General features: G+C 54.7%; 2 protein-coding genes across 2 annotated transcripts; one reads left to right on the top strand and one right to left on the bottom strand.

The window, feature by feature from the left end:
* Nucleotides 1-5,656: 5,656 nt before the first annotated feature.
* Nucleotides 5,657-10,357, bottom strand: Cryba4 (crystallin beta A4). Its single transcript, XM_090320071.1, has 5 exons — nucleotides 10,319-10,357; nucleotides 9,362-9,516; nucleotides 8,171-8,312; nucleotides 7,230-7,372; nucleotides 5,657-5,844 (listed from the first exon to the last, which is right to left on the bottom strand). Exons 1-5 carry the CDS (start codon nucleotides 10,355-10,357, stop codon nucleotides 5,697-5,699), a joined length of 627 nt encoding a protein of 208 aa, XP_090176197.1. The 3' UTR covers nucleotides 5,657-5,696.
* A 4,562-nt stretch (nucleotides 10,358-14,919) lies between these two features.
* Crybb1 (crystallin beta B1) lies at nucleotides 14,920-25,200 on the top strand. The gene is made up of 5 exons (XM_090320022.1): nucleotides 14,920-15,096; nucleotides 18,366-18,484; nucleotides 21,160-21,292; nucleotides 23,600-23,742; nucleotides 24,953-25,200. The coding sequence occupies exons 1-5, from the start codon at nucleotides 14,920-14,922 to the stop codon at nucleotides 25,134-25,136; spliced, it is 756 nt and encodes a 251-aa protein (XP_090176148.1). The 3' UTR covers nucleotides 25,137-25,200.
* Nucleotides 25,201-25,512: the final 312 nt, after the last annotated feature.

Here is a 25,512-nt window from a genome sequence, read left to right as displayed (position 1 = left end):
GCTGGTTGCCAAGGCAACGGATGGCTGCAGCATCAGACCCACAGATGATGGAGCTCTGGGTCAAGTTCAAGGCTGCTGTCTGGACCCATCCCCTCCTCTGCCCCCACAAGCTATGTCTCACCCTGCCAGTCCAGCCTGGCCCCAGGTTCCAGCACCACTGATCCATCACCTCTAGCAGCAATGGACTTGACCCCTTAATCTACTACTACTCAGTCCTCCACGCTGATCCCTAAACCTTCCCAACAGACCAGGGCTATGGCTCAACCCAAAGCCAGCCTCCCTATCCTCCAAGGAGGGCAAGATTCAGGGTGTGTGACCCCAAATCTACACTCAAAACCTCGCTTCTCCTTCATGTCTGCCAGCCAGCTGAAAGCCGACTGCCCCTGCCCCAGTGGCCCTGCTAGACTGGGCTCACTTTGGGGCCCTGGCACCTTGCTAAGTGCAGGCTGTCCTGGGGTCAGAGCAAGGCTGTGTCCTTGGCCAGAGCAAGTGGTCAGCTAGGCATCCCAGGACCAGTAGCACATGTGGGAGAGACAGTGCCCACAGGGTGCCCAGCGTGGGAACAGTGTGTGTGGCCCACGCTGTGGGTCTGTCTGTAACACAGGGTCATGTCACCTTATGCCATATTCTCATGGCTGTTTCCCAGGACTCAGACCCTGTCCCCACCCTTTGGTGGACCTCTGTCCCTTTGGCGGACCTCTGTCCCTTAGGGGGGGGCAGTTAGACTAGCAAAGTTCAGCGACCATGGGGCTTTCCCAGCCTCTTCCTTTGATAATGTCCAGAGCAAGGCTCAGAGGCCAGGAGGCCTTGCAGGACCCCAAGAGGCCTCCCATCTGCCGGCCCCTGGGCGGGGTCCCTGGCCTCTGTCCCCAGCCCATGTTCAGGTCAGCATCTGGCCTCAACTTCTTTGTCTGGGTCTTTGTGTGGGGCGGGGGAGAGGCCTCCCATTCGCCATCTGCAGACACAGCCCTCGCCCTGCACCTGCTCCCCGACTCCCAGCCACACGCCAGGCAGGTGCAGGGCGCCAGGCCTGTCTGCTGTGGGGATAGACCGGAGGCCCACCCGCCCCAGCAGCTGCCTGCCCTCCCCTGCCTTCCCCCCACCGGGCCACTCTTGCTGAGTCTTTTTTCTTCTGTAGGGCAGATGCTGACTGAGCCAGACTTGAGGCCCACAGAAATTAAAGGGGAGCAGCCCCTCAGAGGCCACAGCCTCCCCTGCCTCCTCCATCCTGCCACCCCCTCCCAGTCCCTCCAGCGTGTGCCCCCACCAGCCCTTCTTTCCCCCATGTCAGCAACTCCCACCTCTTCTTGACGTCCTAGTATGTGCCCCCAGCCACTCCCAACCCCGCTGTGTGCATCCCCACCACTCCCTTAATGTGCTTCCTTTGTAGAGCCAGAAGGTTCTAGAAGGTTCTAGAAATGCATTTTCCTCCCTCCTACACCTATGCGCCTTCCCCAGTCCCAACAGGCTCAGGATAGAAATGGAGCCATATTCTTCCCTGTCAGGCCTCTGCTCAGTCCTTCACCCAGGGTCATGGTCTGGGGTCTGGGGTCAGAAAGAAGTGGCTCCCCTTGGCACATGTCCTCTGGAGTGGGTGGACTCTGCCAGTCATGGATGGTGTCTATATAATTCTTTACCCATGTGCTCACCGCCCCCCCACTCACACACCTGTGAGTCCTCCTCCATGTCTGCCACTTGAGAGGCCCTCATCAATGCCAGTCACAAGAACAACCAGCTTTAATATTTACCATGCTAGAACCCTCTCCCTCTTTCAGTTCTGTAGTCTTGAGATTTGAACTCAGGACCTTGTACTCCCTAAGCAGACGCTCTACCACTGGAGCTATGCCATCAGCTCTTGTTTTGCTTTTGTTTCTTCACTTATTTATTTTTCAGATAAAGACTTGCTTATATGTCCAAGGCCAGCCTCATATTTACACTGCCCGGGTATTTGGAATTAAAAGGGTGTTTCACTGTGCTCAGCCAGTCGATTAAGATGGAGGGCTTGTTAACCTGCCCCACTCGGGCTCTCCTGGAACCTTGATCCTGCCAATCTCTGCCTCCCAAGGAGATGGGACTACAGGCATGCCCCAGGGTGTCATTGTCCCCCTTGGAAGCCAAATGAATACCTCAGGCCTCCACAGAAATGCAGTCTCCTCCCAAGGATGGGTCAGGCTTGTGTGCCACAGTGATATCTATTTTTTGTGTGGGTCTTGCTCTTGTCAATCTGGGTCACCTCTCTCTGTCACCCGTCTCCTCTCCTTAGCAGGGATCTAAAGCCAAGATGCAGCTGGATGGGTCCTAGCTGAATCCTGGCCTCCCACAGCCCCTGGCCCTTCCCACGTGGCCCTCCCCACAGGCCAGCAGTTCCTGTAAGAACCTCCTGCCTCCTACCCCTCCTCTGCCTTCTGCTTCCGCTGAAGCCCTGCAGAAGAACGTATTATTTATTGATGAGCGTCATCGGGGCCCTCTGCAGACACGGGGAACCTGCTGGGAGCTGGGAGCAGGGAGTGGAGCAGAGGGGCAGTGATGGGGACACCGGGCTCTGCTCCAGCCATCCACTGGGCCTGCAGGACAGGGGTGAGGGGTAGTTATTGACTCCCCAGTGCCTTGTGCACATTGGTCACCCCAGGAAGACAGCAAAGAGCCCTGGGGACCAGGAGGCAAGACGAAAGTGGACACCAGAAAGAATGAAGGCCAGGACACTCTGCAGGATGGCCTCTTCCTTCCTGGAGAGTCCGTTCAAGACCCTCCCCACCACCACCAAGAAAAGAGATGAGGTGCTACAAGGGTGCTCTGGGGCTGAGGAGGGGGCTCTGTGGTAGGACTCCAGCTCAAAGCCCTAGAATGACGCTCTAGGTTCAATCCCCGGCACTGAAAAGGGAAAAAAAAAAAAAACAATTTCTTAATATAGCTAGAAAACTAAATATAAAAGTGACAATGAGACCCAGAGAGAGGAAACCAGAATTAGATATCCCGCGATGAGTTCCTTTTCCTAATTCCTATCCACTCTACACAGCTGAGAAGACTGGGGAGTTGGCTGAGCATCCTGGCAGCCATGGCAGAGGAGATGTGGTTTGTCTCAGGTATCCCCAGTGGGCTACGAGAAAACAGCTAGATGCCTAGAGGCCAGGATGGAGCTGATGTGGAGGCAGAGCAGGAGGCTTAGACCCTGGGCTCACCCCAGATTCCTCATCTCCCAGATGCCAACTCTTCCTGCAGTCTGCCCTACACTGCTCTGTTAGCACCCCAGGGCCAAGGCAGCACTGCAAGTCTTTAACCTGGCCGTAGTGGGTGTGTGGTCACATTGGGCCACTAGGGGTCAGTGCAGGGCAAGTCTCCAAAGCTTCCGAGGTCCTGTGCAGAGCTGTTTATGATCCCCTGACTTCTAGCCTCAGTCTCCCCATCAGAGCTAAGACAGGCTTCATCACCGTGGAAAAACACAGAGGCCAGGTGGAGAAGGACGGTGGTGACTCAGACCTGGGGCCATCAGGCCAGTGACAGTTGATTTTATGGTGAACATGACTGGATTGAAAGACTCCCTGGGAACTTAGCAAAGCACACTTCTGGATGTGTTCTTAACGGTCACAGATGATTGACACGTGGGAGAGCAAATGAAAGGGAAGACCCGCTCTCAGTGTAGACATCCCATGAATAATCTGGGGTTACACTCCAAGCCACGACAGCCCAGCAATCCTGCGGGCTCTGCACTGCCACCTGCTCTCCCCACATTGGGCCAAGCACCGTGATTTTGTGGGCAGACCTGGGTCCTGAGCTCCACACCATGGGAAATGGCTCCCCTCCCCAAGCTGCTGGAGGTCATAGAGCTTTAACACACACACACACACACACACACACACACACAAACCCAGCTCAGGGCCCCTCTACCCAGACCCCACCCTCACCCCCAGGCCCCAGTAGACAGCAGGAAAAGGAGGCCTCTGGGCCCTTGGATAATCTACTCATCACAGCTGGGCAAATGGAGGCCCCAGGAAGGAGGTTGGGGTGGAGTCTCCACCCACAGCCTCAAGGACAGTTGGGGACCCTCCTCCCTTCCTTCCGGACTTGTCCTGGGGGGGCGGCTACCACCCCCTCCACAGACACCATGATGATGACTTCTCAAGATAATGGATACCAAGAGCCTGGCCCAGTGCCCAGGGCTCAGCCCTCAGTGTGGGCTCCTGTCCTGGAAAAACCAGCTCAGGGCAAAGGGAGTGGGGAGGGAGGGAGAAGGAGAGGGAGAGGGAGGGACGGGGAAAGGGAGGAGGGGGAGGCTGGCTCCTGTCCATTTCCTCTCTTTCCTCCCCTTTCCTGTCCTCCTTATTTTTCTTCCTCCGCCTCTCTTTCTGTCTCTTCCTCCTTCTCTTCCTCCTCCTTTCCCTTGTGTCTCCACACCCCAGAGCTGCCATGTGAGATCTTCTCTTCTTCTTTCTCTCCACTCTCCCTCCCCTCTTTCTCACTGGCCCCACCCTCTAGGCTTGGTCCCAGGCCTTTGCTCCTGGGTGGCAGTGGGTCCTGGGGCCTGGAGAAAATCATGGTCACTACACAGGGACAGAAGCCACCCTAGGGAGGAGGGACATGGAAGATGGAGTTAGATGTGGGGGAGGGGGCGCTCCCGCGTCCCACCTGCTCCCTTTAGGAGGAGGAAAGGGAGCCATGGGGCGGAGGCCCTATCTGGTGGCTCCCTTCCCCTCTCCACACTGGTTTAGGCTCCCTGTCCTGAGCCCCCTCGGTGAAGCACCAGGCCTGCCAACTAGTGGACCGAATGCCATCAATAAATGTACCTTTCCCATATAACCTGGGGAAATCAGTCTAGAAAGATAGAAAAAATAATTTCACGCTCTCTTTCTCCCCCCCCACACACCAAGATGGCCCTGATAAATGGTCCCTTTATCATCTGTGATTCCAGCACCCTCTCACATCTGGGATCCGGTTTCTTAAGCCTGCCAACCTCACATGTGTGCTGGGGGAGGGGGAGGTGAGCTGACTCCTCAAATGAAAGGAATCCCCCACTCCCTCCCTCCCTCCCTCCCTCCCTCCCTCCTTTCTTACCCACTACAAAATCCTCCTGGCCTTGCCAGAGATCTGAGACTTTCCCGTGGAAAATCAGAATCTACTGCTTCTTCATCATAGTCCAGTGTGAGGGACTACCTTCTGAGCCCTTTAGGCACTCAGGCTTTTTCTCGCAAAGGCTGGCACTGCACCACCTGAGCCACGCCTCCACTCCCAGCTGCTGGCTGCCTAACTGGAGCTAAAGAGTTCCATCGTTTTGTTTTTGCCGGGAGCTGATTTCAAACCTGCACCCTCCCCATCTCAGCTTCCTGATAGGATAGGAGGACAGGATTACTGGCGGCGCCCACCACTCTTTTCACTTGTGTGACGTTCACTCTTCACAAGCAATCCAGTTACAGAAGCCCGGGCACACAATTTGAAACAAAAACTAATAAAGTTCTTCGGCTTGTTTGTTTGTTTTTAAAGAAAGCACAGTTAATATGGACCTGTTTTATTATTATTATTATTATTATTATTATTATTATTATTATTATTATTACTATGAAGAGGAGGAGGATTTCTTCAGGTTGCTGAGCTGGCTGGCAGGGAGCTGGGTTCCCCGGGGCTGCAGTATCAGGGAGCCACCGCAGGGTCCAGCCCGGCTCTCTGTGCCCCTCGGTGTGTGGCCCTCCTTGCCCCAGGCGCGCTCACTGCTGGATCCTGCGGATGCTCTGCACCTGGAAGCTCTGGGCGTGGGAGCCCCACTCCCGGAAGTGCTTGTAGTCCCCCGAGTGGTGGTCACTCTCCAGCACGTACTGGAAACCCCGGTAGCCCGGAAACTGGGAGCAGACCCAGCTGGAAAAGGAAGAGAAGAGGACGGACAGACAGGCAGGCAGACAGAGTGACCCTGAGCCACAGACAGTGAAGGCTCACCAAGACATACCGCACCACACACACACACACAGCCGCCAGGCGGTGGCCTCGCCTTCTCTCCACCACAGTGCCTTTGCTTGTGCTGTTCCTTGGGCCAGTGTGTGTGCCTGGGCCTAGCCGCACCTGTCCTTCATCTCCTAATCGAGGCTCCATGTTGGTCCAGCCCAGGCAGGCCCCACACGGGGCCACAGGCCTGTACTGAGCCTGCCAGGCACTGGTGTGGCTGTAGTTTTCAGATTCGTTTTATGACACGTTGCCTCCCCTGCCTGCCAGCAGCCCAGATCAGCATTCCAGAAAAGGAGCAGGTAACAGGCTGGGTGTTAACTAGGAGTGCTCCCCTCCCAGAGGCCCTATGGAAGGCCCTCTAGGCTTTTAGTGTTCTTTAAAAGAGAATGGCTGATGGGGCTCGGGTGGCTTGTGCATGTAATCCTAGCTGGATAACAGCTGGGGATCAAGGTTCAAAGCCAGCCTGGGCAGGAAAGTCTGTGAGATTCTTATCTCCAAATTAACCAGCAAAAAGCTGGAAATAGAGTTGTGGCTCAAGTGGTCCAGCACCATCCTTGTGCAAAAAAAAAAAAGAAAAGAAAAGAAAGAGAGAGGGAGGCTAGCCTCAGGAATTTCAGGGATTCGAGGTACTCTGAAATGCAGAGAACTCAAGATAAACCAAGCAAAAACCTCACCTCCATCTCCATCCCCTACCTTCCTGGAAGGTAGTGAGGGGCTCTTAGATAAGGCAGGAAAGGAGCTGACTGGCAATGAGGGAGTGGCCAGGCCCAGCCAATCACAGCACTGCCTTCCTGTGAGCATTGGTGATTGGCTCGGATTGCCCCCACCCGTGACCCAGCTCAGGCTGGTGCACATACACACTGGTCCTGGGGCCACAGCTCTGCTTCAGGCTTTTTAGTGTTTCTTTGGAGATCAATAACGGTCTCGAGGACTTTCCTGCCCAGGTTGACTTCCAACCGCAATCCTCAGGTCCCAGCCTCGTGGGGTAGCTGGGATTACAGGCATGAGCCACGAACATCTGGAGCTAAAATGAAGGCAGGAAGCTGACGTCCTTGCCAGCACACAGGAAAAGCCTAGCTGAGGCCAGCGGAGCAAGGCCGGGGAAGACAAGCAGCCAGCCATTCCTGGAGCTAATCACAGGGACTAACTGGTTCCTCTGGGCGTAAACTGGCGTGGTCCGACATTAACAGCAATGGCATGCTCGGCCTGGTAGTTCTGGATCTTTTTCTGGGATCCAGCAAATGAGTTTCACCCCCAAAACCCTGTCCCTCCCGCTCCCTCCCTCTGCCCTGTCCACTTACGCCCCAGAGTGGACGTGGAAGGAGCCCACTTCATTGCCATCCCAGCCCATGGCCTGCAGGGAGGGATAATCGTCACTCAGCTCTCCTTTCCTGCCCAGGAAGCTCTCCTGCTCAAAGATAGTCAGTCTGGAGTCCCGGTGGTTCTGTATGGGAGAGGATACCGTCAGGCTGGCAGGTGCCCGACCTCAGCAGTCTTGACCAACCCCTGGCAGAGGTAACATGAGGTGGCAGGCACTGGAACCTTGTGGCAGCCACAGCATTTATCTCTCTTCCACAGTGACCAGAGAGAAAATGATTGTGGAAGAAATAGGCTAGGAGAATGGTCACTCCCCATCACCAGGAAGATAGATGAGCGACCTGGCCAGTTAGGGAATGTTAGGGAGCTCTGAAAAAGAATGAGAATGTGATTGCAGCATCTAGAAGAATCAGGGTGTCCACCCAGCAAGAGCAACTGAGTTCCAAGCTTTTGGGTTCGTTAGGATTGTGTGTGCGTGCGCGTGCGTGCGCATGTGCGTGCGTGTGTGTGTGTGTGTGTGTGTGTGTGTGTGTGTGTGTCAGCGGGGAGGAGTTTCATCTCCAATGCGTGGTGGCTATTAACTTTTGTTTTCTACTCTGTCTTATCAGAGGATTTTCCCTGGAATGTTGCATGAGAAATATGGAAAGAAATGAGAAGAAATCTAGCTTTACGGGCCTCAGCCTTCTACGCGCAAGATGGGATGAGAACCCCCACCTCCATCAAGAAGAAGGAGGAATGTCTGCCCCTCCCCAGATCTTCCCCCCCCCCCAAGCTCCCCAGGATCCCTGAGTCACCAGGAGAGTGTCACTCAGAGGGCCAAGGCACACATTGTGGGGCTCAGGGGGTCCTGCGGGGTCCTTGGTTCCATGATAGGAGCACTGTAACCTCTCTGTGGGTGAGCCCCGAGGGGTCAGGCAGGACTCACAGCACAGGCCACAGGCCGGAAGGAGGAGAGCCTGTCGCTGGGGTAGGCCGTGTTGCCGCTCCACGCATCCCAGCACGGGTACTCGCCACGCTCTAGTACGTACTGCTGCCCCTGGAAGCCGGCGTGCTCAAAGCCCACCCACCTGTGCATGGGGTGGGGGGAGAAGACCCCACCTGAGTCCTTGGCCCTTTGGGGGTCCCTCGAGGGAGGCGCCATGGACTCTGCATGTATCTGGTGAGCGTTGCTCTTCTGGCAGTTTTCTTCTAACCCTCTAGACCTTCCTGTGCAATAGGAGAACGGCTGGCGGGAGGTTACTGATCTCATCTGACCTAAGATCACCTGCCGTGAGCATGTCACTCTTGTTGGTCAACCTACCCACACTTCAAACCCTCCAGGGCCGAGAGTGGCTAGTGACTGAGGCTGGCGTGAAAGTGACATTGTGTCACCAGGGAAAGACGACCGACCAGCCTCTTCGCTGCAGTCTGCAGGTGAGCACTGGGCCCCAGTCCCTGTGCCCTGCCACTGTCACCTGATAGCTCTCAACCAATCCCTCATCCATTTACCCCCTACCCATCTATCCACCATCTACACACCCACTCATCCATCCATCCATCCACCATCCACCCATCCACCCTTTAGCTATCAATCCATATCTAGCCACCTTTCTATTTACTTCTCTATCTAGCTACTATGTCTCCTCCTTCCTCCTCTTCTCCTCCTTTTCCCTTTCCCACTCTCTCTCTCTTTCTCCATCCTCTACACACACACACACACACACACACACACACACACACACACACACACACACACACACGAGATCGTGCATGGACTTTAGTTACCCAGGAATCACATTTTTACTGTTCCTTGGCACTTCCTTCTCCTTTTGGTGGGTGGTGCTGGCTTTCAATCCATCTCTATTGAGGACATTTCTAGACCCAATATACAGTCCTTAGGGCCTCCCCCTCCCCCAGGGCTGCCTGGTCCACTGGGCAAGGACTAGGGAAGAACCCTCCTTAGGGTATGTGGTGGATAGCCCGAGCCACCTTCCAGGGCAACTGTACACAGTCCTCTGCAGTTAGGGGCTGCGACCACGGGTGGGAGGCCATGTAACCCTCCCCGCATTCCTCTCTAGGTCTCATCCTGTCCCTCCCAGCTCCCACCTGACTCAGTCCCCGCCTCGCCCAGACTCACGCTCCGCTCAGCACTTTCAAGGACCGCACAGTCTCAAAGCCCAGCTCCAGCACGCTGGGGCACTCGGTGGTGAAGTCATGGCGCCGCCCCTGGAAGCCTTCTTCATCCCACACCACGATCTGCACAGGGAGAAAGGCAGAACCCCACATCAGAGCCTGTGCAGCGAGGGAGAGCGAGGATGGCAAGCCCAGGGGCAGGGCAGAGGCAGGGGCTGGGCGGGGCTTCGCCCAGTGGAACAACTCCCCAACCTTGATATCCCCGCACTTCGTTGGTGGTGGTAGTGGGGGTCGTGGGGCTTGAACTCAGGGCCTGGGTGCTGTCCCTGGGCTCTTTTTGCTCAAGGCTAGTACTGTACCACTTTGAGTCCACTTCCAGTTTTCTGGTGATTCCTGGGAGATAAGAGTCTCATGGACTTTCCTAGCTAGCTGGGCTGGCTTTGAACCATGATCCTCAGTTCTCAGTCTCCTGAGTAGCTGGGATGACAGGTTTGAGCCACTGGCACCTGGCCCCACATTTACTTTCACATGGTTCCTCTAGATTTTGGAAGGCCATTGGTAGATTCTGACTAATGCTATTTTATCTGTCTGTCTGTCTGTCTATCTATCTATCTATCTATTTTTACATAAAGACATGGGTTCGGAAATGAGGCTAAAAGACTGTGCAACTCTCTCTGCTTGAGAACAGAAGAGTGAGGGAACTGGAAGACCCAAGTTCAAATCCAGGCTGTGGATCAGAAAAAGAGTATGTGTGCACGTGTGTGTGTGTGTGTGTGTGTGTGTGTGTGTGTGTGTGTGTTTCCTTGGCTTCCTTCCCCCACTCCCCTATCCTGTGCCTTGGTGCTCCTGTCCAGTAGCCTCCCCCAGGTAAGGTGAAGGTGAGAGATGGAGGGGGATGGTTCTCAGGACTCAGATTCACCTACACCCCACCACGTCCCCCTCTTCCCGTGTCCCCTCCTACCTTCCAGTGTCCTGCAGACTTGGTACACTGCACGGCCATGCTGTCCGCTTCCTGCACAGGATGAGAGCTTGGCTATCCTTCCCTGCCTGCTGCTCCTGCTTCCTTTCCAAGCTGCTTTGGGCAGGGTTCGGGACGCCTGTGGGGGCCCAAGAGCTGTGGGGCTGTCCCTGTCCTGTCCTGTCCTTTCTACCTGTGACCCCGGCCCCTTCTGCTCAGTCTCTGCCTCAGAATCTACCTAGTCTGGCTCCTATGACGTCGGGGCCCCGCTCAGTGTTCTCAGATCTGTCTGCTGTGTGTGTTTGGGGTGTTGTTCAGTATAGGGGTCACTGGGTAGAGATGTGGTCCTTTCAGCCCCCAGCTGTCCCTGGATAAAAGAAAAAAAATCCCAGTGACAGGAGGGGATCTGTGTTTGGGTGGGGGTCATGCTGGGTGTTTGGTTAGGATGAGGTTGAGATTCCTCAGGATGTGGGGGTGAGGGGGGGCCTGGGCTCCCCACTGCCCAAAGAAGCTTGCTGAGAGCGTTTGCTTCTACCCCGTCAGCAGCCAGACTTACCGGACCGAGCCCCGGGAATATGTCAGAGCCAGAACCAGTGAAGGCTGGGCTTTTTATAGGCACGGAGGGGACAGGGGCCCCCAGAAATAAAGCCCCGATTCAGCAAGTGAGGGCAGACGCAGAGCCCAGCTCTGGCCCAGCCCCAGGTCCGATGGGTCAGCAGCAGTCCCTGGCCAGTCACCTGACCAGGACCAGCTCTGGCAAGGTATCAGCTTCCTGGGCTCCCCAAGACTCCTTCCCCGAGCAGCAGAGGAAGTCCCTCTTAGCATCTGCCCTTCAAGTGGGACAGATACAAACCACATCAGAGGGGAGCTGGACCCAGTACAGAATAAACATTGAACATTGAACTGTTCCTTTGCCCTTCAAATGCTCCCTCATCCTTTGAGAGACAGAAGCAATCAGGGCAGGCTGCCTGCTGGAGGCGGCATTCAGCTAGTCCCTCCCCCACCCCACCCCCAAAGGAGGGGAGGATTTTAAGAGGGGTGGAAGGAAGGGCCGTGTTTAGTGAAGTTTGGAGCAAGGAACCAAAGGTACAACTAGAAGGCAGAGCTGCAAGAGAAGTGGGATCACAAAAGCTGATGAAGTGTCCCAGCTGCTCTGGTGCTGTTGGCTGAGCAGAGGGTCTGAGAAGGGGAGCATATGCACCTCACATCCAAGACATATGAGGGGGGTCACTGAGGTGACATCTGGTTGACCTACCTGGCCCAGCCCCACTGGCAGTGTGGCTTCCTTCCCAGGGCCAGTCGATGCAGCTCAACCCTGTGTGTGGCACTGGGGAAAAGTGACTCCAAAAATTGCAGGGGTGCATGCAATTGTCTACAGCCAGGAGCCTGGGGTGCAGCCTACATTTTGCTTGGGGAGAGGGGTTCCCTTAAGCATGATCCCCAAACCTCTCTGAGCCTTTGTGTCCACGTGCAGAAAATGGGAATAACAAAACCCACGTGGGTATAGCCTGAGAGGCCAGGATGTAGAGAAGCCAGGGGTGTGGAACATAGAAAGCTCTGGGTCATCCATCCTCCTCCTCACGCATGGTAGAAAGGAGACCCAGCAAAGGTGGCTCGCCTCAACAATCCTGGTAACTCAGGAGGCTGAGGTCAAGAGGGTCGAGGTCCAAAGCCATTGTGGGGAAGAAGGGTTCTCCATGACACTTATCTCCAAAACAGTCTGCAAAAAAATTCAGGTCGGTAGCCTAGTCCCAGTAGTTGAGCACTAGCAGCTATGCGCAAGAAAGCTCAGTGAGCTTGAGAGCCTGAATTCAAATCCTAGTTACCAGCAAATGAAATAAGTACACATGGAGAACGGGAGAATGTGGCTTCTGAGAGCCTGGATGCAGGCAGTACAGTGCCCTGAGTGGTTAAGGAAGGTGGAAGGAACCAAGCGGAGCAAGCTCAGCCTCTCACCTGGGGATGGGGCGATGGCAACAGAAGTGGGGGAGTGGGCTGGATCCTCAGAGGGAAAAAGGAGAGGACCTGTCCAGCCGGTGGGCTGTCTCCTTTCCCAGCTTCTGCCCATGGGGGGGGGGGCTGCCCCCAGACCCCTGGCCACCTGGAGGCTGAGATCTGTGGGTGGCCACACCGCAGCTCTGGGCCCAGGATTCCAGTGGGTGCCTCCGTCCTGTGGCTGCTGCTTTGCCCAACTTGATCTTGTTTGGGGATGAAAGGCAGAGGGGAGGTCGAGGAAGAAGGAAGAGGGGTGAATGGAGAGACCAAGGCCAGGGTGACCCCATGGTGACCACAAGACAGACAGACACAGACAGACAGACAGACAGACAGACAGACAGACACACACACACACACACACACACACACACACACACACACACACACAGAGGGAGAGACAGACCTTGCCAAGAAGATCTCTGCTTCCTTCAGGCCACTTCACTAGGCCTCAGTTTCCCCATTTTGGACCCACAGGCATTTCTCTGTCATCCCAATCATCTTCATTCCTACCTCAACCTCTGTCTCTGTCTGACTCCTTCAGGGCCTTCTGTCCCCTCTCTTTCTCTTGCTCGTCTCCTCCCCCATCTCCCCCTGCCCTCTCCTTCCACCTTCTGGTATAATCCACTGAGCAGGCAGGAAGAGCCTCTAAGGCCAGGGCCCTGGGCCAGGAGTGAGGGTCAGGGGTGCTGGGGACACTGAGTGTGGCCTTGGCTGAGGGCAGCTCTAAGACAGACAGACTCTCAGAGTCCCAGCTACATGCAGGTAACGGGACTGTGGGCAGGAGACAGGCAGATCAGGAATGACGGGGTGCCAGCACCCAAGCCCTGAATGTCCAAGCTGCCTGCACATGAGACAGCCTGGCTCCCAGCCCTCTTCCTGGGTCTTGGGTTCAGGCCAAGGTGAGACATTGTGAGACTGTAGCATGCTGGCCCCCTCAGCCCGCCTGCCTGTCTGCACAACTCCGAAATGGGTACAATCAAGGTATAAAGTGAGGCAGCTTGTCCTGGAGCCGAGGGCAGGGCAGGGGGAGAGTGCAGAGATGCCACAGGCAGAGCACTGAGGCCACCAAGGGGGCAGGGACCCCAACAATCCTTCAACTTCTCCCGAGCTCAGCTGTACCCTGAGTGCTGGCCAGTCAGAACCACACAACCAGTAGCACCCCAGCCAGAGTTCTAACCCAGACCCCCTGCCATTCTTTACCCCCAGGGCCTCTTCTCCCTGGGCCTGGGCCTGAGCAGCTGAGGTTATGGAGAGGAGTGTGCAGAGCGAGGGGGGGGGGGGAGTGTGTGAAAGGCTATGGACCAGGCTTTGCTGTGAGGTCCAGGGCTCACAATGGAAATAGCTGCTCTGTGCAGTAGTGGGGCAGGGCTGGGGCCCAGGGCCTCCCTGTGGGCTGCTGAGCCAGCTCCCTCTTTGTGCCACCCATGAGAGGGCCTGGTGCCTGCCAGCTTATAAAATGGGGGGTCGGTCCCTGGGGACTCACAGCACTCACCTGTCCTCCAGTGGGAAGCCCCAAGTCCAAAGGTACGTGTGAGTGGGGGTGGGGGGCTGCTGTATGGCTGAGAGCTGAGGGAAGGGAAGGGAGAGAGAAAAGCAGACAGACTGATGAATGGATAGACAGACAGACAGACAGACAGACAGGGGACAGGTCGGGGAGGGCAGAAAGTACAGACAACATAAAGCAGTGAGGGAGCCACCACAATCAAGAGATGGAAACAGAATAAAAATGAATAAATGGCAAAGGCAAGGATGAGAAGATTCAGGAAAGCGTGGGGCCCAGGGGCTCCAAAGTGGAGGTGGGCAGGGGGCGGGAAGCTCAGGTGTGACCCAGATGGAAGAGCATTTCCACAGGGAAATGCACAGGCTCTCCAACTAGACAGAGATTTGGGAAGCTGTAGGGCCAGAGGTGTTAGGCTGCTGGGGTGCTGTGGGGGGATTGGGGGCCCTCCAGTATCTGCAAAGGTCAAAGGAGCACTTTCTGCCCCGGGTTGGAGGCGGTGAAGGTATTACACACACACACACACACACACACACACACACACACACACACACACACACACACACCATTTGCCCAAGGCCTCAGGAACCACCAGAACTGACCAAGGTCCTCTCCACCCAGTGCTCGCAAGGGCACAGCCCTTGCCCCATGGTGCAGCTTTCCATGGGGAACTAAATCTAAGTACCCAGCACAGTGTGACTAGCCCAGATTCTGGGGTCAAGCTATAGGCAGGGCACCCTCCAGTCATTCTGGACCTCAGATTGATCAGAGGGGTGGGGGTCATGTCCCCTGCTCCCCCACAGGGTCAGGACCCCACAGACAAACAGCCTGGTGAAGGGAGGTGGGTCAGAGCCAGCGGGGAGGGAAGGCTGTGGCTGTGGGAGGAACAGATAAGGCCTGGAGGAAGACAGGTCATCTGAACTGGGGGACCTCCCACCACATAGGAGGCCTTTGTCTAGGGGTCAGGAATGGGACAGCGCATTTCAAGATGTGAGTTTGGGAAAAAGACTTGAAAACACTGGTGAGGAAGGAGAGGAGGCCACGTGGAGTGGCCACTCAGGAAATCACCCAAACCACGGGCTTGTGACTGACTTCTGCTGCCGCAGGAGACATGTCTCAGGCTGCCAAGACCTCGGCTACCACGACAACAGTCAACCCAGGGCCCGAGGGCAAGGGGAAGGGAGCACCACCCACCGGACCAGCCCTGGGCCCTGGTCCTGCCCTCGTCCCCGCATCTGTGCCCATGCCCAGCGCCAAAGTGGGAGACCTGCCTCCTGGGAGCTACAGGGTAAGGAGCTGGGCGGCTGGGTGGTAAGTCCTCTGCCTCCTCCCACTTGTCTCCTCCTTCTCCTCCTCCTCTTCTTCTCTTTCTCTTCCTCCTCCCCTTCCTCCTTCTCTCCTTTTCCCTCCTCCTCCCCCTTTCCCTCCTCTTCCCCTTTGTCTACCATCTCTTCCTCCTCCTCTTCCCCTTCCCCTTCCTCTTCTACTCCTCCTCCTCCTCCCCTTCTCCATTCCTCTTCTCTTCCTTCTCCTGTACCTTTTTCCTTTTCCTCCCTCTTCCTGGTTGTATTGGAGTTTTGAACCCAGGATCTCATCCTTTCTAGGCAAAAGGAGTTTAGTTCTTAGTCTTTACCCACCACCCACCGTTTTTTAAAACTGGATCTTGATCCTCCTGCTTACGTCTCTCTATCTGGAACTCTAGATGTGACCATCAGCACAGGTTTGTTGATTGACAATGAGGTCTCACTACTGTGTGTGTGTGTGTGTGTGTGTGTGTGTGTGTGTGTGTGTGAGCTCTGCCTGGCCTCAAACCATGATCCTTTTGACCTCTGCCTCCTGAGTAGCTTGGGTTATGGGTCTGTGAGCCACCTTCTTTCCTCCTGTCTTTCTCCATCCTCCAACCTTCCCCCACCCCTTTTTTTCTTCTCCTTGGCCTCGTCCTTCTTAGACAGATGTGTAGCCCAACCAGTGTGGACACACTGAGTGCCCAAACCCAAGAACACTCAAGGCAAAGGGGCAGAGGAGCAGGCGGAGCTGGGTACTTGCGCTCACGCCTGTAACACTAGCTACTCTGGAGGCTGAGACCTGAGGATCAAGTTTCAAAGCCAGCTCTGGGCAGGAAAGCCTGTGAGACATTTTTTATGGGGAAGATGGGGGTAGGGCTTGAACTCAGGGCCTTGGCTCTGTCCCTGAGCTTTTTAGTTCAAAGCTAGTGTTCTACTACTTGAGCCATAGTGCTTCTTCCAGTTTTGTTTTGTTTTGTTTTTGGTCAGGATAATGTACAGAGGGGTTACAATTACATTCGTCAGGTAGTAGGTGCCTTACTTCTACACATTGATACCCCCTTCTCATGTTTTTGTCCCCATTTCCCTCCCCCTACCCCCTCCCAATTTTTTTCCTGGTGGTTAATTGGAGATGAGAGTCCTGTGGACTTTCTTTCTTTTCTTTCTTTCTTTCTTTCTTTCTTTCTTTCTTCCTTCCTTCCTTCCTTCCTTCCTTCCTTCCTTCCTTTCTTTCATCAGTGGGGCTTGAACTCTGGGCCCGGGCATTGTCCCTGAGCTCTTCAGCTCAATGCTAGCGCTCTATTTGAGCCACAATACCACTTCTGGTTTTCTGGTGATTAATTGGAGATAAGAGTCTTATAGACTTTTGTGTCCAGGCTGGCTCTGAACCGCAAACCTCAGATCTCAGCCTTCTGAGTATCTAGGACTACAGGTATGAGACATTGGCACCAGCTTGTATTTTTTTTGTTGGTCGTGGTTGTAGGGCTTGAACTCTGGGTGCTGTCCCTGAGCGTTTCAGCTCAAGGCTACCACCCTATCCACAGCACCACTTCTGTGGACTTGCCCAAGCTAGCTTTGAACCATGATTCTTAGATCTCAGCCTCCTGAAGAGCTTGAATTATAGGCATCAGCCACCAGTCCCCAGCTCTGTGAGACTCTTATCTCTAATTAGCCACCAAAAAGCCAGAAGTGGAGCTGTGGCTTAATGGTCAAGTATCAGCTTTGAGTAAAATAAAGCTCCAGGACAGCTTTTAGAGCTTGAATTCAAGCCCCAACACTAACACGCACGCACACACACTTTAAAAAAAAAGGGGTGGGGTGGGGGAAGGAGCAGGTAGACCCAGAAACTTCTGAAAATCTCTTGAGTCTGAAAGGACACCAGGCATGACCCTTTGAGTCAAGACCCCAGCCTGTTTTTGTTTGATGGACTCTTGTTAACTCACCCAGTCTAGCCTCCAACTTCTAGGCTCAAGTGACCCTCGTGCTTGCACTTCCTGCTTGAGCAGCTGGGACTGCAGGTGTGTGCCACAGGGCCCTGCTTGGCCAGGATGGTCTTCCTCCTGTTGCTGGGGCTCTGGCAGGAGCTTCTCTCCAGTGGGCCTGAGGGGTGGAGGAGAAGCCTCCTCCCACAGCTCTGAAATCAGAGCTCCCCAGAAGGGAGGCAGGTGTCCCACTCACTGAGCAGCAATGTGTCCCCCATATGGGACAAAAGCAGATACAGAACCCAAATGCCAAGCCCAGTTCTGAGCTCTCCCTGTGTTGGAGTGGAGGGGCTCGGGAGCAGACAGAGAAGATTAGCTCAGGGTCTGCACAGGAGTCATCTTTGGAGGGAGGGGGTCAGAGAGAGAGAGAGAGAGAGAGAGAGAGAGAGAGAGAGAGAGAGAGAGAGGTGGGAGGGAGGAAGGGAGAGAGAAAAAGAGAGAGAGAGAAAGAGAGAGAGAGGAGAGAGAGAGAAAGAGAGAGAGAGGAGGGAGGGAAGGAGGAGAGAGAGAGAGAAAGAGAGAGAGAGAAAGAGAGAGAGAGAAAGAGAGAGAGAGGAGGGAGGGAAGAAGGGAGAGAGAGAAAGAGAGAGAGAGGAGGGAGGGAGGGAGGGAGAGAGAGAAAGAGAGAGAGACAGAGAGAGAGGAGGGAGGGAGGGAGAGAGAGAGAAAGAGAGAGAGAAAGAGAGAGAGAGAAGAGGGAGGGAGGGAGGGAGGGAGAGAGAGAAGGAGAGAGAGAGAGAGAAAGAGAGAGAGAGAAAGAGAGAGAGAGGAGGGAGGGAGGGAGGGAGAGAGAAAGAGAGAGAGAGGAAAGAGAGAGAGAGAGAGAGAGAGAGAGAGAGAGAGAGAGAGAGAGAGAGAGAGAGAGAAGCCCAGCTGTGGAGATCACAGTGTTGTCATCTGACTGACTTGGCGTAGGGAAAGACTTAATCAAGCCACCACACCAGAGGTGGAGGAGGAGCAATCCTGGAAATTTTCCAAGCGGAGGTGACACATGAGGTGCCACTGACACTTAGCCTAGAGAACAACTTGGTGATGGATGCTCCAAGCTGGAGTAACAATGGAGAGAGTGCATTCAGCTGGGAGAATCGACACAGAGCAGAATCTGAAAGGGACACCCCCCCACCCTGTCCTACCATTTCTCATGAGGGAGTGGGGAGCAGATCTTCATTTACCTCACCCAGGTTCTTAGGGGCTTCACGGCCACAGGACAGGCTTGGTTTGGCATTTTGGGTGGGAGGCCAGGTCGTACAGTCTGTCCCCCCACCCCGGATATGGGGGCTTCTCTCCTGCAGCTGCTGGTCTTTGAGCAAGAGAACTTCCAGGGTCGCCGGGTGGAATTCTCTGGGGAGTGCCTGAATCTGGGGGATCGGGGCTTTGACCGAGTTCGGAGTCTCATCGTCCTCTCAGGACCGTGAGTATGGGAAAGGGGTTAGAGGGGAGGGGGAGAGAGGCTCAGTACCTCCGATAATGGTGCTCATTATCATCCTCATCGGCAATCATCCCCACATGCCAGCACCTCCTGTGTGCCTGGTCCCTGCATGCAGGGCCCCTGTGAGGGCAGGGGAGAGTTGTCCTGCTGAAGGTTAGACACAGGGACTGGACACCACAGCTCCCACCTGTCACCCCAGCTACCCAGAGGCTGACATCTGAGGACCAAAGGTTCAAAGCCAACCTGGGGATGGAAATGCCATGATGAGACTCTGATCTCCAATGAACCAGCAAAAAGTCAGGAGCTGTGCTTCAAGTGGTAGAGCACCACCCTTGTTGGGGAAACAAAAACAAAAGCGAAACAAGCTTAGGGACGGTGCCCAAGCCCTGAGTTCAAGGACTGGCACTGACAGAGAAACAGAGATGACAGAGAAAGAGAGAAAGGGCTGGAAACTGAGGCTGCAAACACTGGCCATGCAGCTGCTGGGCTGGCATGGACTAACTCCCTTCCCTGCATCCCCCCACCTTGACTCTTCCCGAGACTCTGGCTCTCATGGGAAGAGGGAATCGCAGTCCCCCATACCTAGAGGCTGTCTGGCTGAGGTCAAGGCACCCAGTCTACCCCAGGGCAAGACCTACACTGGCCCCTTGACTCCTTATTCCTCACCCAAAGCCCCTAAGCCTGGCCAGCCTGAATTCCAGCCATCCCAACACTGTCTGCTACACAGAAAACTCGGGTCCCCATCAGGACAGACCCCAGAGGTGCCTCCTGCAGTCTCTGAAATAGAGAATACCATGCCTCCTCCCCCTCCCGCCCCTGTCCCCACAGGCTTCCTCTGAGGCTGCCCAGAGGTGACTCACAGCAGGCCTGGCCCTTTCTGGATGTCTAAGTACGACAGGTGCCTTGGGGGAGGCAGCTCCCACAACTCTTGTGGTGGTTTGGCCCCACAGTCAGCCTGGGGACCGCTGTACCTCCTGTAGCCATTCTGCACCAGACACAGTCCACGCTGGCCCGGCACACCCCTTTCCCCAAGCCCTGCTGGGAAAAGAAAGAGCCGGATGTGGGCAGCTTGGGGCTGCAGGCTGGTTTAGATGTGGGTGACTCAAATGGGGAATATTTGTCCTCCAGCACACATGCAGATGGGCTCTGCCTTAGGCCAGGCCTCCCCACGACTCCCCCCACCCTCAGCCTAGAGGACAGAAATGGCCTGGAGTCCAGGGGCTGGGGGAGGCGGGGACTAACAAGGATGGGGCATAAATAACGATGCTGAGGAGGAAGGCAGAGGGTGCAGGGAGAGGCTGCCTGTCTGAAACCTGGAGATGTCACCCACACATCTGACACCTCCCAGTGACCACAGATGGCCTAACCCCTGTGGAGGTGCTGGCTAGGACTGGTGAAGAAGATGACGGGGTTGGTGAGGGGACAGAGCTGGTGCAGGGTCTCTCCACTCTGTCTCCCCATAAGCTCAGACTTGCAGGCACTCCAGCCTTTTCTACGCATATGTCATAATATTTACTGGGCTTCCTCTATGCTGAATCCTGTATCTGCACTCTCTGCTTCAAGACCTCCAATCTCCTGATGAGCCTGAGTGCGCCCAGAAATTCAGCGAATAAGGGAATTAGAACTCAGGTCGGCTTGTTTCTGTGCTTGGTCTTTCTTTTTTCCTTCCTTCCTTCCTTCCTTCCCTCCTTCCTTCCTTCTTCCTCCCTCCCTCCCTTATATTCACCTACCTATCCATGCATGCATCTATCTACCTATCTACCTACCTATCTATCTATCCATTCATCTAGCTATCTAGCTATCTATCCATTCATCCATCTATATATTCATCCACTCATCCATCCGTCCATCCATTCACTCACTCATCCATCCATGCATGTATCTACTGTTTGTCACGTTCTTTTCTCTTCTACTCCAGGCCAGGCCAAGCAAATGTGGCTTGGATCCACTCTGGAAGGGTACATCCACACCTTCAATTCCATCACCCAATGAGGCTGGCTCATTCCCCCAGACTTGACTCTCCTGGGATGCGCTGTTCCTCCAATCATGCCAATGTCCCCTCCTTGCCCATCTTTCCAAGGGGAACATGATCCCAGCAGCCCTTGGGGGAGATGACACTCCTCTCTTGTTCCCTTCGTTGGCCTTCTTCATCATGGTATGAAAATCACCTCCCCCCAGATTCTCAGGACCCCCAAACACAAATTCACTCTCCCACCTTAGCCAGGTGGCACTGGGAAAGCATTCCCAATCCCTCATTAAACTTCAGATGTCTAATTAGCCCTCACAAAGGAGGCTGGATGCCCTGACACACACCTGTCACCTCAGTGATGTGGGGATGCATGAAGTAGTCAGACAGTAATCCAGGCATGTACGGGAGCAGGAAGCATGAGGCTCTGAGTTCAAGCCCCAGTTCTGCCACAATGCTTATACGACGTGAAAACGTTCGTGAATCTTACATTTGGAGAAGCAGCCTGCTTAGGAAACTCGTACCTGTGATCCCATGCAGCCACTGCCAGTGGTCACACAGCAGGCGAAGGGCACAGCACAGAGTCAAATCCGCTCAGGGGCCTGGGCCAGGGCCGCTGGGTCAGGGCAGGTAGGAAGTGGAAGGGCTGGGGATCTGCTCACAGCCTTCCCCGTGGCCCTTGTCCTTCCAGCTGGGTGGCCTTCGAGCAGTCCAACTTCCGCGGGGAAATGTTCGTCCTGGAGAAGGGCGAGTACCCGCGCTGGGACACGTGGTCCAGCAGCTACCGCAGTGACCGGCTCATGTCCTTCCGTCCAATCAGGATGGTGAGTGGGCGGGGCTCCGAGGGGCGTGGCCTGCGGTGGGCGGGGCGCTGAGGGAGACAGTTCCTGCTGGTCATCCACCCAGAACTGTGAAGGCAGGACAAACAGAAGCACAAAGACAGGAGGTTGGAATTGAACTTCTCATTATTAGACCTAGCAAGAAGAGCGCGTTCCTCCTATTACTTTGAAGGATGTTGAATTTTTTCACTCTTTTGGGGTTTTTCAAAATTTCAATGCTTTTTTTTTCCCCGTATTGGGACTTGAACTCAGGGTCTAGGCTCTGTCCCTGAGCTTTCTTCTTCTTCTTCTTCTTCTTCTTCTTCTTCTTCTTCTTCTTCTTCTTCTTCTTCTTCTTCTTCTTCTTCTTCCTCTTCCTCTCCTTCTCCTTCTCCTTCTCCTTCTCCTTCTCCTTCTCTTTATCCTTCTCCTTCTCGGTTAGCACTCTATCACTTGAGCTGCAGCTCCACATCCAGCTTTTTTTTCCCCCTACGCTGGCTTTGAACCTCAATCCTCAGATCTCAGCCTCCTGAGTGGCTAGGATTACAGGCATAAGTCCCAGCGTTCAGCCTCAATTTCAAAACACCTATCACCCAGTTGAAATTGTGCAAGGCAGATGGAACATTCTGCTAATGGCAGGACAAAGTGAATCAGCCCCATAATATTTAACTAAGTGGGCAGGCAGAGACTTGAGTGGAATTAAGTAGAGATATCTCCATCTCTTAATTTGCAGTTTTCCCACAGTTCTAAGCGGTGATGAGTCACACCACCAACCCCATCTTACTTGCCAATGCCAGCCCATGTGGTGCCCAGTTCTCCGCTCATATGATGAAATATTCCAGGAGGACGGCCTTTCCCCAGATCAATTCACCTCTGGGACTGGACCGGGGTCCCTGTCTTTGCCACACAAGTTCCACTCCAGCTAGTCTCCATGCAGCCAGGGCTGGGTCCAGTGTTCTGGTCCCTCCTGTCCATCTCCTTGTTCCTGGCTGGTCCTGGACCTCCATTGTCCTTTCTTAACAGCTCCCTCCCTCTCCTTGCTGGGTTCTAGCCCCATCTCCAGGTATCAAAGTTGGGGGCAGGGGAATCTTTCCATAAAGAACCTGGCCTGAGTCAGGCACCTGTGGCTCACACCTGTAATCCTAGCAATTCAGGAAGCTGAGATTGGAAGGTCATGGTTTGAAGCCAGACTAGGCAGGAAGTCTGTGAGACTCTTATTTCCAATGAATCGCCCCAAAAGCTGGAAGTTAAGCTGTGGCTCAAGTGGTAGAGAGCCAGCCTTGAGTTAAAAAAAAAAGTCTCAGGGACAGCAGCAGCTGTGTTGGGCCAGATACAGCCCCTGCCCACAGACAGATTCGCAGCACGAATTCAGATCCTAAGCACAAAAATCAACCTCTAACCATACAGCCTTGGAGGAAGGGCAGGGCCCCCAGCTTCTGAAGGCTAGGAAACCAGAAGGCCTAGAGAAGAGCCAGGAGAAAGGCCTTCGGGTCTGAGCAGAGGGAGGAAGGTCAGAATAAACAGGAAGGGGTATCCACCCATAGAAGCCAACCCATGCAGGGCCTCCTAGAACATGGTAAAGAGTCTGGTCTCCACCCCACCAGCAGCAGGGAACCATGACTAAAGCCACATGAGGCCCTCAAGACTGTCCCAGCTGTAAGTATATTTTTATCACCTGTTACCAAGGAGCTGCCAGCCTCATCAAGAGCATTTTATACAACCTGGCTCAAAGTTTGCCACACCCTCAATCTCTACCTCACACCATTTCCAGACTTTGCCTCTGCGTCTTCTCTTCTGCTCAGTCCTTTCCTACTACACACACACACACACACACATACACACACACACACACACACACACACACACACACACACCTCCCCCCTCCACACACTCCTTTCTCCACTTTGCATTCTCCTACTCAATCTCCAAGGCCCTGAGTTTAAGCCCCAGTACAGGAAAATTGAAAAGACCTAGGAATGACCTATGTCTGTGAAAGTTTCTGCCTTTTGCTCACTGTGTGTTGTCAACAAACAAGTGCAACCCTCTCTGAGCCTCTGTGGCCTTGACCATCACCATCGGAACAGTAATAAAAATGCATCTGAACACTTAGTGCTCACTGCAAATCGAGCTCAGTGACAGTAGGGCCTGCATCCATCTACCTGCATAACTCCATGATTGGGTAAGAGTCCCCTAGTGGTTGGTGCAGATTCAGAACACAGCCCCTCCCCACTTTGTTCCCAGAAGCCCCTCTGCATCCCTCCTCCCTGCTCCTCCCACGTTCCCTGTGCCTGACCAGCCCTGTGCTCCCCCCAGGACCCCCATGAGCACAGAATCTGCCTGTTCGAGAGGGACAACTTCAAGGGCAATACCATGGAAGTCCATGAGGACGATGTGCCCAGCCTCTGGGTGTACGGCTTCTGTGACCGTGTGGGCAGTGTGAGGGTGTCCAGCGGAACGTAAGTATCCTCCTCTTCCTCCTCCCTCTTCCCCCCACGAGGTCCCTGTTACTCCTCAATAGGATGCTGGGGGCTCTCAAGCCCACCAGGGCCAGTGAACTCCTAGGGTTTGACTCCAGAAAGCCTCAAGCTTCTGGGCAGTAGTCAGACTCTGACAAATGTCACATCAACAAATCCAGTTGCAGTTGTTGTTGTTTTCTAAACAAACAAACAAGACAAAGCCAGTAGATTAGTGCTCAGCCAGAATGGGACAGAAGAAATCATAAGCCAGGGTCAGAGCAGACATGTGAATGCAGGTAGAATGCACGTCCTGAGGGAATGGAGTCCCCAGAGGGGATAGGAATGAGTAGAAGGACTTCTGTGACTGACTCTGCTAACAATGTGCTATGGAGCCCTCTTGGGGTCTCACCACCTCCAGTGGTGGTGCAATGTGCAGATGAGACTCACCTAAAAAGCTCCCATGCTGCCTCAACTCCTAGGAGTTCAGATTTCCCATGAAGAGGCCCCATGACCCATGTTCCACAAAAAGAAAACACAGGGACCAGACAGGTGCTACAACTTTACCCACCTCCTACCTCCAGACAACCAGGCCAGAGACCCTCTCTGCTCTCTGGACAAGAGTCAGGTTCCTATTTACACCTGTAGATTCTGAATGCGGTCCTGTAAAACCCTCAGGGCCTTGATCTTTTTCTTGCTCTAAAGTTTGGGGCCTTGCTTCCTGAGCTGGGTGTGGTGGTACAAACAGAGGCTCCCAAGAGGAAGCCAAAATGTAACCCAGGCTTTGAAAGCTAACCAGGGAGTCCGAGATGGGCCTGGAAAGATCTTCCAATGAATCTTTGATGATAACACACAGTAAGGTGCTAATCATTTCAAAGAAATGAAGGAAATAACACACCTCCCTCCTCACCTCCTCCCACCCTCTGCTACCTGGATGATCATAGCTGGTCAGTGGCAAAGCTAGGGCTTGAAACCTGGCAGGTCTGACACTGACTGGGTGTTCCCCAGGGGCCACCCAGCTGCCCCTAAGTACACAGGAAGCTGGTTGGGACACAGAGCTCTGCCCAGGTCCCTACATGGGTCCTCACAGCTCCATCGTCATTCCATCTTTGTCCCCCCGTTGGCGGGGATGTGGGTTCATGTCCCTAAGCAAACGAGCCCTTGTGGGAGAGCCTGGCTGCCTCTACACCGTCCTTCCTTCCGCTCCCTGCAGCTGGGTAGGCTACCAGTACCCTGGCTACCGTGGATACCAGTACCTGCTGGAGCCCGGGGACTTCCGGCACTGCAACGAGTGGGGCGCCTTCCAGCCGCAGATGCAGGCCGTGCGTCGCCTGAGGGACCGGCAGTGGCACCTCGAGGGCTGCTTCCCCGTGCTGGCTGCCGAACCCCCGAAGTGAGCCCCCACCCCCATGCGCCCTGCGCCCCCGCCCCAGGCCTTCCTCAGCCCCCTTGCCCCTGTCTTACCCAATGAAATAGAAGTTCCTAAAGCCAAAAAATAAAATAAAATACCCAACGTATCCGTTGCCAACCAACCTGTGCTGCTGGGGAGGCACAGATGGGAGGCGCGAGGTCGGAGCCAGGCCAGGTGGAAGTGCAAAGCCTCTACCTGGAAGGTAAGCAGGAAAGGCCCCTGGGGTCTGGCGCAGGTGGTAGAGGGCGTGGCTTGAGCGACCAGGCACCGGTGCTGGGGGCGTGGTGAAGCGGTCAGGGGCGGGGCACCGAGACCGGGGGCGTGGCTAGTGCTCTGGGGCGTGGTCAGATGGTAGGGGCGGG

The sequence above is a fragment of the Megascapheus bottae genome, chromosome 28 (assembly GCF_031878675.1).
Source record: "Megascapheus bottae isolate mThoBot1 chromosome 28, mThoBot2.hap1, whole genome shotgun sequence".
NCBI lineage: Eukaryota > Metazoa > Chordata > Mammalia > Rodentia > Geomyidae > Megascapheus > Megascapheus bottae.
This window is presented reverse-complemented; position numbering and strand designations above follow the sequence as displayed.